We start from the raw sequence: 17,703 nt of genomic DNA on the forward strand, positions 1-17,703 counted from the left end.
TCAAACAAATACAATCTGATTTCGCTACACGTATCAAAGCATTTAATATGCATTCAAATATTAACAAAATCAATATTTTATATCACTGAATGCATTATATCTTAATACCCCTTGAGTGAATTTGTAAAAGCTGAAATTGAATCTTTTTTCTTTTCTTTTCTTAGACAATCGAGAACTAACATGAAAAAAAAAACAAAGCAAAAAAAACTAAAACTAAAATAAATCAGAAGTCACTCAAAAGACATTTATAACTATTTTGGCAATCGCACTAGATTTTGATTGATTAAACAAACTAAACATTAATTTTAGATATATTTACCTCGTTCAAAAAATGATGGAAAACATGGCTCCGCTTATAATCATCTAGATTAACAAATGCATTTTATTTTTTGTAAAAATAAAATTGAGTCATACAAATAATCTATACTTTTATCTTTTATTTTGAAACCAAACTTAATCTGACCAAACTGAAGAGATGAAAAACCAGAATCCTGACCAAAAATCGAATCCCGTAGTGAAATCATGAGCTCATATGTCAAAAATAAATAAATAATAAATTATACAGGTATAATAAATGCTCAACAGTCTCACAATAAATATAACTATAATAACCTTTACTCACATCAAAATACACGTTTTTTCAAGAACAGTAAGTGACAAATTAACATTAAAAGACTACAATTCCCATCAGTAAAACATAGTCCGCGACTGACAACTTTGCTGTCCAATCATAGAGTCGTAAGCGAGCATACTGCTGTAATGGGCGGTACTTATTGTCAGAAGAATGGAAGCTATCGGCGGGCTAACCCTTCTTTTACTCTTTGTAGCTGTTATTCCTTTCACAATCGTGCTGAGTTTTGACGACTTTGAAACGGCACTGAGAGAGAGCTTGAACCAAAAATGCGTCGGTCAATGAGAGCAAAGTGAGACAACCGCAACGGGGAGCCTCCGACCAGAATAAATGAGAGGTAAGTGAGGAAATAAGGGCCCGCCGTCGAGGCAGAAAGCTGCGGGGGAAAGTGGGTAGCGCCGCCTGACGGACCGGCCGACGAACCGGGAGCCGTTGTCAGGAAACCGCGGTGCCGGATAATAGCTTTACAGTGTCGGAGGGAGCGCCGCCAACAGCTCCCCGTTTGCCATCACACGCTGTATACGAATATAGGAACAACCTGACCGGATAATTTATGTGGGCGATTAATCAGCCGAGTCGATAATTTAGGTCTCTTTTCGATTACGAACCGATTTTCGATTATCGATTCTATTTTTGGATTGTTGCTGATTATTGATCTACCATTCAACAACAGTAAGCTGCTGAAAATTTGAAGTAACACCTAACAGCACCTTCACAATTGTATAGTGTAATTAAAATATCCAAATTAGCAGGAGTCACCTGATTTTTATTAGAATTTGGCAAAAATAATAAATGACTTTTGGAAATTTTAGAATCAATTCATAATTGTCAATGATTAAGTCACTAATAATCGATTTTCTTTTAGACACATTTATTTGGGTTACAAGTAGAGCTGGGTATCATGGCCAGTTTTCTTAATCGATTCAATTCCGATTAATAAGGTTTTTAATTGATTAATCACAATTCAATATTTTACTGGGATATTATTAAGATGAAAGTGTCTATTTGTACGGTTGCTGTACGAACAACCCCTGGTGCTTTTGGTAGGGTTACTGAAGTACGCGTACGTAGCGTCTTAGGGTTCGGTTATAACCCAATATTGCAACAATTTTTAGGGTTAGGTTTAGTCTTAGTCACGCGACCAAAACTGGCCAATGTATAACCTATCAAATGACCTAAACTGGTCAAATAGGGTCACTGCATACGGATAGAATGTTGGTAAACGGCAACCGTATGGATAGCCACTGCCTACTAAGATGGTCCCAAACTCTAAATGAAGTTGGGGCGGCTTAGCCAGCTGAGTTTTGTCTGCATCCACCATCTTTGCACTGAATGCACTATTGTGTTGCACCGGCGCAGTAGTCGTTGCAGACGCAGACTATAATTTGAGACTGCTGGGGTTAGAGTAAAAAAAAAAAAAATTGATTCCAGCACCTATGAATTGATTTTTAAAAATTTCAATGAAATTGATTCAAGGTCGTTTACATTAATTTTTTCTTTCTCAGCTCTAGTTACAAGTCGAAACGGTTGGTTTGACTCAGTCTTTGTATATTTGTTTTAATGTGGCTGTCATTTGTTGAATAAAGTTGAAACAATGCTGTTAAAGGGCCTTCGTGTGGCTGAGAGCTCAACAATAAACAGGGATCTTGCTTTATTACTGTATAAGTGCAAGGGAAACAATGCTTTGTGCAGAGGTGTAGAGTACTGATATATCCTACTCAAGTAAAAGTACTGTTACTTGATTTAAATTGTACTCTCGTACAAGTAAGCGGTATATATACAGTAATCAACTACAAGTAAAAAGTAAATAGTACTCAAAGTAGAAGTTACTAGGGTAGTTATTTTCACCCCATGTTTATTTTTGGTAATAAATCTTGCCACTGGTCCCATGCGTAAAGTTAACATTTTATGTATAAACCTGAAAAGGGAGGCAAAGTTTATTGATATTATATTATGATACTATCACCTTTCCTTTGTAAAATGCAAATATGTCAGAAAGATGAAGCTTAGGATTTGCATCATCATCATCAGCCTCTCTCTCTTGTGGTGTTTTCATGGCTAGTTCTTTATCTCGTAATAACCGGCATTGGGCGGCAGAAGCTCAGTCCGTGGAGACATGGGTTGGAAACCAGAGACTGGCCGATTCAAGTCCCAATGCGGACCAAAATACGGAAGTTGTTCTGGTAGCTGGAGAGGTGCCAGGGCACTTCTCAAGCACTGTTGAGGTGCCCTTGAGCAAGGCACCAAACCCCAACACTGCTCTGGTGCGCTCCCTTCATTGTAAAAGCAGCCCCACTCTGACATCTCTCCATTAATGCATGTCCACAGGTCCTGTTTGTGCATGTGTGTGATTCGGCCCTATGTGTGTGAGAAGCATGTCCCTAAAAATAAGTGCAATGTAATTTCCCGTCAGGGATTAATTAAAGTAATTCAAATTCAACACAGTGCATTCATTATGTTTAATCTGATTGGTCGGCTATGATGTGATTGTTGTCTGGTCATTTAATTTTTTTGTTTTTTTTGTTTTGTAGTTTCACAATGTCCTTTGATCATTTAAAAACAAAAAAATATTAATTTACTCAGTCACGGTTGGGTGTAGAAATGTAACAAATTACTTTACTTCTTTTAAAATGTACTTGAGAAAAGTAAAATGACTGATTTAGAAATATACTCAAAAGTATATAATAAAAAGTACCCATAAAAGCAACACATATACTGTAATGTGAGTACAATCCATTACTTTCACCTCTGCTCACAGTATACAGTGGTTAGTTTGCTGATTCCCCTTAAAGATAGGACATAGTAGACTTTAATTATCCAATGTAGAAAGTAAAATCTTATATTATATCAGCAATCTATTATTCTATTTCTACAATATTAAAGAGCCCATTTCCCACAATTTATGTTAGACTGTAAACTTTACATTTCTGCAGTTTGCTTTATCTCAGACATCGGTGTTGTTTTTCCCATGCTTTGGAAACCATATTGGATTTTTATGTTGATATCGTTTAATTTAGTCTTTTTTTGTCTACAGGTGTTCTGCTACAAAACCTTGTGTGAAGACTAAAGTTGCCCAGACCATTAAACACACTAGCTATATATGAAGTCAGAGCCTACCTAAGCTACATTGCACAATGGCAGAGCAGGAGGAGGAAGAGGGCGTGTACACGGAGCACCAGTACATGTGCAGCGAGTGTCACCAGCTCTTTAACAGCCTAGAAGACGTGCTGATCCACCAGCAGATCCACATGGGCCAGGAGGGGGAGGTGGAGGTGGTGGAGGGGATTACCTACCAGGGTGTTCCTGAGATAAAGCAGAGCCAGCAGTATCAGTGTCTGGAGTGTGGGAGTCTCCTGGTGAACCCAGAGGAGCTCCTGCAGCACCAGGAGATGCACATGAGAGAAGCAGGGATGGAAGTGGGGCAACAGGGTGAGCAACTGGAACAAAGCCCGTGTATTAAATATGTCACTGGTAAATTCATACATTTCTGTGACCTAATACAATTATCACCTGTGTTTACGACTATTCCACAGAGATCTGTGAGGTGATGGAGATGAAGGAAGATATATCAGAGGTTCAGGTTCAGGAGTCTGGTCCAGTTCAGTACCAGTGTCTGGACTGTCTGGCTCTGTTTGACACGGCTGAGATGTGGCTAGAGCACCGACGGACCCACAGCAGGAGCAGCACACACAGCAACGAGAGCATGGTGATCTATGGAACAGCACTGGACCACTAAGTTCACGTTACAATACTCACTACTGGGTTCACAGGATCAATACCATATTTATAAAATGGGAAGTGGTGGCATGAAGGAAGCAGGCTTGTAAATGGAGGTTCATTGGTTCAAATCCACTATGGCCTAGGTTCACAAAGTGGGGTACGCTAATAAAAAATTAAAGAGCGTGACAACATTGGAAACTAGAATATAAGTAGAGCAGTCGTCAGGAGCCTCCATGCATTGCCACTAATTATACATTGGCCTCTGGAAGAGTAATACAAGATTGGGCTGTATATGACATTACATTATTATGTTTTCAAGTGTGCAGGAGTAGGGGGTACATTGCTTCAGGTTAAATGTCTGAAGGGGTACGGGACTGGGAAAAGTTTGGGAACCACTGCACTATGGGACATGTCACTTAACCCTAACTGCTTCCAGGTTGTCAAATCAAATGAAAACTTGTTCTCAATGACTAACGTGGTAGAATCAAAACAAGGAGGGGAAAAATATTATTTTTAGGGATGTCCCGATACAACTTTTTCACTTCCAATATGATACCGATATTACAGCCTTGCATATCGGCCGTTACCGATATTGATCTGATACGATATCCGCATGAGTTATACATACTTTTATTACTTACTTTGTAGAGTGGAATGTTAGAAAAGGCTTGATCAAGTGATGTTACTCAAACAGAGAACAATAGTCTGCAGCAGTAGGTTAGTTTGTTTGAGTGTGAACCACAGTCACCTATGGATAGAAGAGCTGGAGTGGAACATTTTATTGGAGCGCTTATATCGGTGATTTTAGATGCAGTCCGATAAAATCTGATGATTGTTTTCTGGCTGATATCGGACCGATATCAATATCGGATCGGGACACCTCTAATTATTTTATTTATTTATTATTTTACTTTGCAACATACAAGACAAAAGACAGAAATAAACAACGATGCGATACCGACAGCGCACACCTGAAACAAATCTCTCATACTACAATTATTTATAATATTATTATCACCGGTACTTGTTCATTTATTTGTTTGTCTGTCTGTTAGAAGGATTGTGTCAAAAGTACTGAATGGATTTTGACAACATTTTAACCAAACATAGACCTTACGCCATGGAAGATTTCATTAAAAAATTTGAAGGCAATCCAGATGAATAAACCGATGAATAACTGGATCAGTTAAAAAAAAAAATCCCTATCGCTCATCATTGGGGGAAAAAAAAATGTTTTGTAATAGTATTACCATTCTTGTCATTAATCTGAGTTTATTAAGAATTTAGATTAATACAATAGATATGATAAAGGATGTAAGAAATAAATATCTAACTCAGTTCTACATCCATCTAATGTACATGTTCAGTAAGTGTTTAATTTTTTGTGCCTTTCATACAGGAGTACGTCCTGCAGGCGGACGGAACCTTCTCTCCTCTGAACAGTGTGCAGAACTTTGTGCTGAGTGAGCAGCAGGCAGGGGAGATCCTGGCTCAGGTGCTTTAATGTTCAACCTTTCCACATGGAACAAATGGTAGTGCAATGTTTACGGTAACTTTCCTAAACTCCACATTGTTCTTCAGGTTCTTGCGCAGCAGCAGCAACAACAGCAGCAGCAGCAGCAACTGAAGAAAAGTCAATCTGTGACTAAAGCCCCTGCAGCATCTCGCTCCACCCTGCTGCCCCCCGTCACCCCAGCTCCAGGATCGGCAACCATGCACTTGCAGATTCTCACGGCTCAGGCTCTGGCTGACCGCTCCATTCACCCCACCATGACCAAAGGGCCTCAGGCTAAGCTCGGGATACTGGAGAATGGCGTCCAGAGACTGGAGTTGAGGCTGGCACCTAGCTTTCATAGCGACGCCCACCAGCAGCAGCCGACGGAGGTGGTGGTCATCCACCCGTACGAATGCTCCGAGTGCTCCCTCCTCTTCCAGACGCCAGAGGACTTCCTGCAGCACCAGGGCGAGCACTTCTTGGCCCAGGACAAAGAAAGCGGCGATCCAGGGGTCATGTATGGTTTGGAGGAGATACGATTAAGAGAGGACGGTACAGAGGAGCCGAGGATGAGAGCAGCTGAGAGGAAAGCAGCGTTTGCAAATCCCCAGCAGTGTGAGATCTGCAGCCGCACCTTCACCTCCGTCAACCGGCTGGCTGCGCACAAACGGGTGCACGAACATGGTACGCACGAGTGTCCCGAGTGCGGAAAGGTGTTCAAGAAGGCCACGTCACTGCAGACACACATGCGTACGCACTCGGGCGTGGCCCGGTACTTGTGTGTAGACTGTGGGAATGGTTTCACTACAGAAATGACTCTCATCATGCACAGGTAAACACCTGGCAACACAACAGCAGCTGCTCAGCTAATGCTAACATCTTTAAAAACCTTTTTGTTGGTCACAGGAAGCTGCACACAGCAGACCCTCTACACAAGTGTGAATTCTGCAGCAAAACCTTCACCAACATGACCAAGTACCTCTACCACCGCCGAACACACCTCAACCGTGACACGCCCACAGAGACGCCCACGCTTGGCTCCATGGTAAGGGTGTAAGAGAAAATCCACCCTGCAATTATTGTATCCATTCAAAAAAATGCCCAAATCGATTTTTTGAATTATGTTTTTTAAAACAAAAAAACCTCATTTAAATACGTGACTATATGCATAGCACATAAACGCCCGGTCACTATATGTCGGTGAACCACATCCGACCTTTAATAAATGGATGTGGTTAGTTTTTTTTAAGAACTTATCAGAAACTGTTGTAGAAGCAAAAGTTTTTTTTTTTTGAAAAATGTATTTTGACAGTTTGATAAATATACCACTAGTTTATATTTTTACTTGAATTACAGTTAGTTACCATTTACTTGTTCTCGCAAGTTTAGAAAAAATGAAATCAATTGTATTTCATACCATTTTGTACTTCTAAAGGTAAAATGTGTAATTTTTGATAACGCAATGTATATCGTATTGTTTAGTATTAGGATATATCGTATCATATTGTCAGATTCATGGCAATGCACACCTCTACTCCATGGTAATCAAATGAGCTTCTGTTCTCTTTTAGAGCTTTTACAACATGAAGCTGTTACAAATGACTTTTTTAGAAATAGTTTGATTTGGTACTATTGAACAGTTAGTGTGCGTGTCATTACCCTCGAGGGGTAATGGCAGCTTTAAGATTTTAACAACTGTTTTCTGATCAAACCAGTTCTTTGTTGAAAGGTTCAACAGGGATAATGGAGTCTTGTTTACATACTGGATTACTATTTCTGCACAGTTCAACGTTGTTATTCTTCTCCAGATCGATGCTCCCAGAAGAGCTTCCGCCTCCGCTCTCGCTATCATACAGCGAGCAAGAGAGAAGAAGAAATCCCTGAGTGACGGAGTTGGAGGAAGCCTGCTGGCTCCTCTCACAGAAGAAAAGATGGAAAAGCTTGGAGATCTCAATGAAAACACCGCTCAGAGCCAAGAGACCAAGGAGAGACCAAAGGACAATGTGGAGGCTGTGGAAGGAAACGCTGATGACAGTCGGCAAGTGAACGACGTCGCTGCATCAGGCGTGAGTGGCGTCTTTCAGCAGCAATCTGGTTCGGGTGTCTTATGTGGCTCTGCTGACTCAGCAGAAGCTGCCTCCACTAGCTCATCAGACAAAGAGCTTTTCTCTTGTCGGTCATGTCCCAAAAGCTTTTCCTCTCAGCTGCAGCTGCTGCACCATCGCCGTAAGCTGCATTCCACCGAGCGCAGCTTTGTTTGTGGCGTCTGTGGGAAGTCCTTTAAGAAGCAGATTCACCTGAGAAACCACATCCGCACGCACACCGGGGAGAGACCATTCCAGTGCTCTGAGTGCGGGAAGACGTTCTCCTCCCTTGCCAACCTGCTGAGGCACAACCTGGTGCACTCTGGCGTTCGTCCGTACCGCTGTGACGTCTGTCATCGCTTCTTCTCTCAGTCCTCCAACCTCCGTCAGCACAAACTGCTGCACTCGAGCTCTGCAACGCTGACGTGCCCCGACTGTCCCTCTACCTTCCGCTGGCCCAACAAGTTGGCAGCACATCGCTTTACCCACCACCCAGTTTCTCCAGCCCCTTTCCCATGTGCTCAGTGTGAGGCCGGCTTCCTGACCAAGCGGCAGAGGGACGCCCACTGCCTGGAGCAGCACTCAACACTGGCCACTAAAGAGCCCCAGAACCAATCAGAGTCGTGCGCAGTCGCAATTGCAGAGCCGTCCACCTCCACTGGGGGAGCGACTCAATCAGGTGACTCTAGCATTGCGATGCGAGGAGGTCTGGATTGTAACATTTGTGGCAGGAAACTGAACTCTCCGGCTAACCTTCGCCTCCACAGACTGAGCCACTTCTCCATCGGACCCGGACGCACACGGTGCAGCACGGGGAAGCGAACCAAAGCTCACCAATGTCCCTTATGTGGCAAACTGTTTGTGTCCTCTTCTGGAGTCACACTCCACCAGCGGGTCCACACGGGGGAGCGGCCCTTTCCCTGCTCCGTGTGCGGGAAGCGTTTCCGTCAAAACACACACCTGCGAGAGCACCTGCGCACGCATTCGGGCGAGCGGCCGTTTCGCTGCGAGCTGTGCGGGAAGGGCTTCGTGCAGAGCATGCATCTCGCCGAGCACCGCCGCACGCACACGGGTGAGCGGCCGCACGTGTGCGCCCTGTGTGGGAAAGCCTTTAAGACTTTCTCCAACCTGAGGAACCATAAAAAAACACACGCTAAGCAGCAGCAGCAGGAGGACGAGGCCGCAGTTCAGGTTGCCATGGAGACCAGCTCCTCTGTTGCTGTGGTGGATGCTACAGCTGTGGAGTTAGCTAACGGACTACCTCAGGTCATTCAAATCCAAACATCAAACCTGCAGCAGGTAAATGTGGATCATCAACACTGAAATGTACCTTTTGTTGATACTTTCTGTCATTTTATTTCTTAAAAACACAAAACATGTTCAAAGATTGAGTGGAAGCAGGTTAATAGTTAGATTTTCATGGATAGTAAGAGTTAATTTAAATTACTTACATCAATAAAATGTTAAAGAAAAGGAAGCAGCAGTGGAGCTCATCAGCCACTTAATTAAACATGTCATGGAGCTTCTATTCATACAGAATTTGCTCAAGATTCAAAACTAAAATTTGGTTATTCTGCCACCCACAAATCATAACATTGTTCTTTTTACTTAAGCAAATTTGGAGATTTTTGAAGACGCAAAACTGGCCTCTAACAGATCATCCATCATTGAACTTCACACGTCATTACTAATCACATGTTAGACAGAATCTGGTATGACAGCAATGTAGAGAATATCAGCATCGTCAACATAGAAAGTGTTTAGCTCTTTGAAGTACACAAAATCCTCACTGTTTAGAGGAAAATCAGATCCCATCTGGTAGAGAAGTTGGTTTTCTTTCATTTCCATCAAAGCCCTTCATTTCAAACAAAGAAAAAAGCTGATAACCTGGACTGAAGAACATGAAAAACTTTACATTTTAGAAGCAATATGTTTTTTTTAATTATCTATAATATACGACTGATAATAAAAGCTAAGTAAATCCATAAAGTGTCACATTGTTTAAAATCAGACACACTAAGATGTAGTTTTAATAAATTTTGACTTTGAAAATGGGTTAATTCTGTTTAATGAACATAATGTGGGACAATCTGAGTTTAAAACACACTCAGGTTTTCACATTTGTTTGAATGGACAGCGTCACGTTCCTCTAATTTAGCGGTTTTCTTTTAATTATTTCTCCTCACAGGCACAAGGAACCCCGACAATCATGTGCAATGAGTTTGGAGAGACCATCGCCATCATTGAGACAAGCGAGGGGGCGGAGCTACCTCTGGAGCAGGCCTTGGAGATCTACCACAGGGCCCTGGAGAATGGCCTCGCTGCAGACAGACTGCAGCTGCTCTCAGAATGAGTCAACAGAGAAGCAATTTGTGTAATTATTCAACCAACACCAATGTAACTCCTGCTTCAGGTTGTTGGGGTTGTAGCTTTAGCACGAGCTAATCAATGACAGACCAAAGGACGTCTGCTGCCCTCAATTCACAACTTTTGGGTGGGATGTTGGGAAAAAAGATTAATAATTAAGCTTGTAGAGACGATAGGAAAAGACTATTTGTTGTGCCTCTGATCAGATTTGTATGAACAATTTTATAACTGAACTTTGAATCAGCTTCTGTGGTAGGGGTTGATGTGAATATGTGAAGTTGATAAATTGGATTTTTATAACTCGTGGTGTCTTTTTACAAAAAGTATTTTTTTCTTTACTGAATGCAGCAGCAGCAAAAAATGTGTCCTTTATTTACATTACTTCTGTTTGAATAACTGAATATAAACAGAACATTTAAAACTGAAGAACAGGAGATGAAACCCTTTAGAACAGTGTTTCTCAAATTGGCTACGTGTAACGTTAGAGTAAAAAATTAACAAAAAGCATTAAAAAATATGGGGTTATAAAATGTTTATTTTTAGTTAAATTATAATCATAACTAGAACTGCAAGCAGTTATGAAAGGGGGCCAAGCTTTCCCGCGCGACTCGGCCCCCAGGTTTTGCGGAGCCCATGGAAGTACGTCACGACTCACGAAGGATGACGCCAAAATGCTTTTGCATCAATTATAGCGCCACCTAGTGGCACACTTCTTGGTATGAGTGATCTGTGTGCTCTTCTATATATATCCTGTAAATTTCACAGCCCTCAACACAATACTTCAGCTGAAATAAATGTTTATGTTTTAATAAGCCACGCACACTTTGACCAGTCGTAATTAATTTCAAGATATGGCCTGAGGAGCGATCCAAGGTCATACCCATCAACTTTGGTAAAAATCGGTCTTGCCATTTAAAAAATAAAAATTTCCCATAATTGCAGTGTCCACTAGTGACCTACATTATTCAAATTTGGCTCATACCCCCTCAGTCACTTGCCAACCAAGGATCTCAGATTTGGTGGTGTTAGCCTTTATTTTGACCGAGATATGCAACAGTCCGCGTTTTTATAGCTAGCTAAAAAACTTTACTCGTTAATTTACGCATATTTTAACTGAACAAAGTTCTTTACTCAACTTCAGATCAGGTGCAACTGAAGACACTACGTGCCAAGTTTCACGCTGATTGGACAAAACCCCAAGGAGGAGTTTCCAGTTTTTACGCCAACACAATCGTAGGGGGAAATAGGCGAGTCCGAGATAAGCTGTGGGGTCTGAACCAACCTTCCATTTTGCACTGCCCTCCCTTGCATGGTTTAGCCTGCAGCACCACTTTTACTGGGGGAAAAATAAAAAGTAAGAATAACTATAATAAAAATAAAAATTGGAACAATTACAATAGGGTCCCCAGGCACCGCAGGCTCGGCCCCTTAATAATGATAAAAATGATCATGATTGGAACATGGACTGAAAATACAAGAGTTAGTCTTTACCAGAAATGATAAAAACTACAGAAATAAATCTCTTCAGGAGGCACTAAATACTGTTTCATTCCATTTATTTACAGTTAGATTCTTTTAAAAGTATGTCATCACTCGTTCGTTCCATCATTATGTTCTATAGTTTTTTTTCATAGTAGTCTGAGCAAAATGTTGTAGTTGGACAAAGGGGGGGACTTGGATTCAGGAATAAGAGAAAGGGGGAACTTGGGGCCAAAAAACTGAACTGCAGTTTCAAATGTGAGAAGAACGCTCAATTTTCTAAATTCCTGCAAATTCTCAAAAACAGTTCCACAAAATTGCCCTAAATTACAAAAAAAAAAATTACTTGTCATTTATATTTATATTTGAATATTGTTGGAGCCTTACATACTGTTTTTTTTATCAGTTTTACGTGGAAGTGCAAACTGGAGCTCTGTCATGTTGAAATCGCTCTTCTTTCCTACTTAAAATCTTCAGCTCACACTGGTCTGTGTTTGGCCGATGAACAAAAATGAGTTAAATAATCAAAGCAGAACCATTTGCCAAATGTCATCTGGATTATTTTTCAAAAGTTTAGATATGACGAGGCCTTGAGTCCATTAAACCTCTAAAGGTGTGCTGAGGGGTCTGGCTTTGAGACATTGGACCTTTTTTTAATTCGTCCTCTTCATCCAGCAGATCCCACAAATACTGAAATTCAATGCCACGTAAAGTCTCTTCCTTTTGATGCCATTATGTTTCACACACACTACTTTTATTTGCATACTGAAAGATACAGATACAACCTTAAGTTATTAATTTTTTTTTTTTAATAAATTCTTCTCAAAGAGTAAAACACAAAAACATTAATAGCCATATTTATTTGTTTTGTTTACCATTTCATGTGTTGCCTTATGTATCGGTGCCTTTAAGGTCAATGTAGTTTCAATGACAAAATTTCCTCATTAATATAATATTGAGTCTTTTGACTCTACAGTAATTATTTACAACACAACCAAGTCTCGCACCAAGACACACGTTTTGTTACCAACACTTCCCTCTGGGGTTTTGTCCGCCTGTGTGTAGACGAGGACTAGAGAGAGAGCAGTGAAGTGACAAAGGGAGGAAGGAAATAAAGCGTACAGAACAGTCTAAAAACAAACAGCTTATTACAGCTAAAAGAATATAAAAATTTCCCATTTTTAAAATCGTTAAAAAGAAGGAAAAAAAATGCACTACTTGTCCTTTGGGTGAGAGGGAAGACTGCGAGGGAAGAGCTGCACAGCATAGCTCACCTGCCTCCAGAATAAAAGAGGAAAAAACTAAAAAAAAAAAAAAAGACAGTTCACCAAAAGTTAACAGTGGGCAGAAATGAAGGAAACATCTGCCACCGCGCAAACAGAACCAAGGACCAGGGTTCATCGATATATGAGCACTGATATTATCAATAATACACAGGAATAGTACAACAAACAATGTTAAATACAAATCAAATGACTTGAAAGAAATGGAATAAAACTGCTTGGCATTAAAAAAAAAAAAAGGTTGAATGAGTCTGACCTCTGCAGCTGACGGCTCATTCATCCTCCTTCCTTCATGGTAAAAGAACGAGAGGCACAAGAATGCTTGGGTGGACGCAGCCAGTCAGCAAATCTTAGGAATGATGGCACTGCAGCGAGTCCGTGAAACGTTTGAGTCCATCTCTGCACATCTGCCCTGAAAATGTCCACACAAGCTTTTTTCCCCCCAAGTACATTGCTTTGAAATCTATCACAAAATCAAATAATTTCAGGCTGTTGAGGGCCCGGCCCCCTCCCCCCTCCTCCTCCTTCTCTTCTTTGAGTGTAAGCAGAAACACAACCACAAACACACTGTTGTAAGTTTGTTCCTAAGCAGACACTGCTTCAAATCCTCTGAAACTACTAAAAAACAAGGAAAAAAACATGAAGAGTTCAACACAGAGTGGAGAAAAGCAAAGTTTGTTGGTTGGAAATGGAAACCATTGTTGGAGGCTAACGAGTGCAGCTGTACATAGCGTGCAGTCCTTTACTGGCATCAAAGGTAGCTTTCTCCCAAGAATGCAAATTCAAGTGTAGGAATGAAAGAGTGTGTGTACATGTGGTGGTGCTGTGGGAGTGTTGTTGTTGTTGATACGTGAGGATTGTGATTTAAAAACCTTCCTGCATTGCTGACAAACGTCTTCAAGAATTCAGAGGCGAGGAGGGTAAAGAGTGCGTTGCATGATAGGGAAAAGCGTGTAAGAGTGTCGAAGTCAAATATTGATTAGTCTTTGATCTCATCTAGAAGAGTCTTGAGAATCCAGATTATCCTCTGGACTTGCGTCAGGTCCCTGATCCAGCTCCTCATCCTGCAGGTCCCTCCCTGACCCCTCTGCACTTTGGGAGCCCGAGGGTCCGGGGATGGATGGGTCGGACACACCCAGTCCCAGGGCATCCGAGGGCGTGGCCGTCTGCATGATCTTTTGCCGCACCTCCCTTATCTTCAGCTGCAAACACACCTTGGTGGGGAATATGTCTGAGTATCGGGTCTGGAAGGCTGCGGTGGCCTGAGCTGAGAGCACAGAATCACAACAACAGGAATGAATAGTTAGAGGCTGAAACAGATGTTGATCTGCTCTATGTAGTTAGATGTTACCTGATGGAAAGAAGCCCTGCTCCTGGAACAGCTGCATTACCAGAGCTCTCCTCTGATCCAGAGTCCGTCTCAGGGACGAGTACGGAACCTTATCAAACTCTAACTCTGCCAGCAGGTCTTCTCCATCTGTGGCTGAGAGAGAAACATGCACAGCATCTGTAATTCTGACTCTAATTCAACTCAGCCACACACTGAAGTTGTTCCAAGGCTGTGTTCCAAATGGTATTCTCCATAGTATATACTCAATGAGTATATATCTACTATAAACTATAAGTATGATTAGGATGGTAACCACTCCCACTGAAGTATACGTCATACTTTCCCAAGATGCATTTTGAACCTACAACAAGAAAAACCTGAAGCACACTGAAGCTAAATATTTTCGTTGATTTGCCACTTTTGAAAGTTCTGAAAACGTTTTACGTGAGAAAGTGACCAAGTAGAATATCAACATCCATAAAACTCATGGAAACACATTTCAATGCCGACATTTTGGAGATTTTCAGAGACCCACCATTGTGCTACTGACAAAACTTCTGGTTATCTTCAAAACAAAAGCCCTATTAACAAAAGTGTAAAAAACTAATGTAAGACAAAAAGAAATGCTTTTATTTTGAATAGGGAATGTTTGACTTTGTGCTTGAAGCCGGTCCCAGGATGATTTTACATTCTACTTGCAATGCATCATGGGGCGGTCGAGTATGACTAGTGTGCCCTCCGGAGGTGCGTACTTGGGAAATTTCCTGTTGTAGTATAGATCCAGTTATTTCTTGCATACTCATTCTATCCATACTATCTAATGTGAACACACTACATACTCATTTTGATGTCAAACTTAGTATGAGTAGTACGTTAGTATGACATTTTGAACACAGCCTAAGTCTGATTTATGTATTCATTGTAGAAAAAATATCAGTGTACAGAAAGAAACTGAGAAAGCAGCCCTGGAAGTAATTTTGTTAAATTTCTTATAAAATATCAATATTACTCAGGTTTTTTGTGTATTCAAGTTTGAGTTTGACACTGAGGGGGAAGGCAAAGGTGATGCTAACACTGACACTGTCTGGATTTTTAACAGTCACTTGGAAACAAAGAGCACTCATCAGTGGTGATTTGGAAAATATGTGTTAGGTTAAGTCTTTAGGGGAAGACTGATACAAAATAATGCTTCACCAAAATATTGTTAATGATGTGAAGCTGCTCAGAGCGCCGCTGCTCTTGACCAGAAATGGACGGAGTTTCACAGGCACAGCAAAGTTAAGCAGGCACTGGTCGGCTCTGTATTTAGGAGTCAGTGATGATTTGCGTAGTTTTTTGGCAGTTTCCTTGCCTCACGGTGACGCATTTCATGCCGATTCTGTCCATTTGATTCCTTCCGCGATTCAGTTAACGTGGATTTTTTTTTTTTTTTTTAGATCGGCCTGTGGCCGTCCTGTGTCCTGTGTGTTGGGGTGTACCTGCTCTGTCGAAGGTGAAGATGTCTCCCTCACACTTAGCAGCACTTTTAGGCGTGTTGGGCTCAGAGCTGCAGCTGGAGCGCCGTCGACTCTTCCTCTTTGGAGACACTTGCTCGTCTGGTGCCGAGTCCAGGTCTGCAAACACAACCAGAGGAGAACTTTAAACGCAGCACGAGAAAGGTGAACTACACCGGCTATCCTCATCTCTTAATCATTATCATCTGAAAATCTTTTTTTTTGTATTTCCAGCCATGCAGACCTGTTGAGTTCTTCCTCTTGCGGCGGTAGCTGCCAAGGATGGCTCGAGGTGACGTAGCCAGACTCTGAAGAGTTGGTGAAGGCAAGACTTCCTCTGGACGAAACTCGGGCAGCTCGGCAAATCGTTCCTCAAAGTACACCTCAGACAGCACCCTGCCCGTCCAACACACGGACATAAACAGAACACAGTATATACACACTGCTAATGACTATGTCACCTAAAGAGATGCACAAGGATTACAACTCACTTGTCTACAGAGTCAAATGTCTTCTTCAGTGGAGGTGGGCGGGCTTTCACCTTCTTGGGTGTGAAACCCTCTTTGTCAGTCTGAGGTGGAGGCAGGGCAGGTTCTGTGCTGGACAGAGGGGGGAGGGGAGAGGAGGGGCAGGACTCCTTCCATCCCACCTGGACAGGCAGTTCAACATGTGATGAAAAAAATCTGTGTATAGTTGTTCAAGTGATCCAGAAGCAAACCATTGCCACATGTTCTGAAGAAATGTTGGTGTCATTTACACTAAATGATGGAGGAAATATTTAACACAAAGTCGCCCAATCACTTCAAAACATTTTTCTTGGGAACAGATGACTCCCTCATGGGGGAATCTGAATAAACAATACTTTAGAATAATGGTAACGGCAGCAAAGAAAAATATCATAACAAGATGGACAAATGATGAACATCCAACAATAAGTGAATGGGTTGACAGTGAATTAAATATAACAAATGGTAAAAAAAAAAAAAAAAAAAAACTTATTCACTTGATTTACAAATGGATAAACTTACAAGGATGTGGACAAAATGGGTCTCCTTTATGGATACGATGGAAAATATTGGGACAAAAATTACAGGTTGTTAATGTCTCCATCATTAGATATAAAAAAACATTGAGGCTGCCTGTTATGGCAGAAGGGCAACACCTTAAAACTATCAGAATGCCTCCCTATAAATTATTGAACTATCTTTATTGTCATTTTTATTATTATTTATTTTTTTCTTTTGGTTTTATTGATCCCAGTTTTGGAAAAAAAAAGTTAAAAGACAAAAAAAAAAGAGCAGTATTGAGGTCTTGTTGTATCTATAATGGCTCAATCTTGTTATGACTATTCTACAACCAAGATGTACAGCAATGAATACAGACGTGAAAAGTATGTATGGATAAAATACATACATAAAAATGTGTGTATAAAAGCTGAACAGCATATGGCTAACCTCTTTGGTCGCTGTGCTGTCCTTGTTTCTTGTGTCTGAAGCGTCTGTGACGTTGGTGCCCTCCATGGTTCTCTCAGATTTTGGGGGTTCCTCTGTGTGCTGCGCTGATGGAGGCTCTGACTGAGCTGACGGAGGCTCTGGATCGAAGGAGAAATGACTATTGGCTGGAGAACCTCGCTCCTTCTCCTTTTCACGCTCCCTCTCTTTGCCACGCCCTCCTCCATCGTAGCTGCCCACAGGAATGGTCGCCACTGTTGCCTTCACCTTCTGAGGCATTTTGACCGGGGGCGGGGCTAGTTTGGTAGCACTACCTAGAAACATAAAAATGAATTTAACGGTTTGCTTTCAAATTGAGACATTAGAAATC

General features: G+C 41.4%; 2 protein-coding genes across 2 annotated transcripts in view; one reads left to right on the plus strand and one right to left on the minus strand.

Moving 5' to 3' along the window:
• The first annotated feature begins 764 nt into the window (after nucleotides 1–764).
• znf526 (zinc finger protein 526) lies at nucleotides 765–10,597 on the plus strand. The gene is made up of 8 exons (XM_028471571.1): nucleotides 765–968; nucleotides 3,666–4,060; nucleotides 4,165–4,337; nucleotides 5,751–5,846; nucleotides 5,933–6,678; nucleotides 6,753–6,891; nucleotides 7,655–9,229; nucleotides 10,119–10,597. Exons 2-8 carry the CDS (start codon nucleotides 3,766–3,768, stop codon nucleotides 10,281–10,283), a joined length of 3,189 nt encoding a protein of 1,062 aa, XP_028327372.1. The 5' UTR covers nucleotides 765–968; nucleotides 3,666–3,765; the 3' UTR covers nucleotides 10,284–10,597.
• A 1,896-nt stretch (nucleotides 10,598–12,493) lies between these two features.
• cicb (capicua transcriptional repressor b) overlaps nucleotides 12,494–17,703 on the minus strand; it is a 41,447-nt gene continuing 36,237 nt past the window's right edge. The window contains 6 exon segments of the mRNA XM_028469841.1: nucleotides 12,494–14,326; nucleotides 14,411–14,542; nucleotides 15,868–16,002; nucleotides 16,127–16,278; nucleotides 16,374–16,531; nucleotides 17,337–17,647. Coding sequence (XP_028325642.1) covers nucleotides 14,052–14,326; nucleotides 14,411–14,542; nucleotides 15,868–16,002; nucleotides 16,127–16,278; nucleotides 16,374–16,531; nucleotides 17,337–17,647 — 1,163 coding nt within the window. The 3' untranslated portion in view covers nucleotides 12,494–14,051.

Source organism: Gouania willdenowi, chromosome 16 (assembly GCF_900634775.1).
Source record: "Gouania willdenowi chromosome 16, fGouWil2.1, whole genome shotgun sequence".
NCBI classification, from domain to species: Eukaryota; Metazoa; Chordata; class Actinopteri; order Blenniiformes; family Gobiesocidae; genus Gouania; species Gouania willdenowi.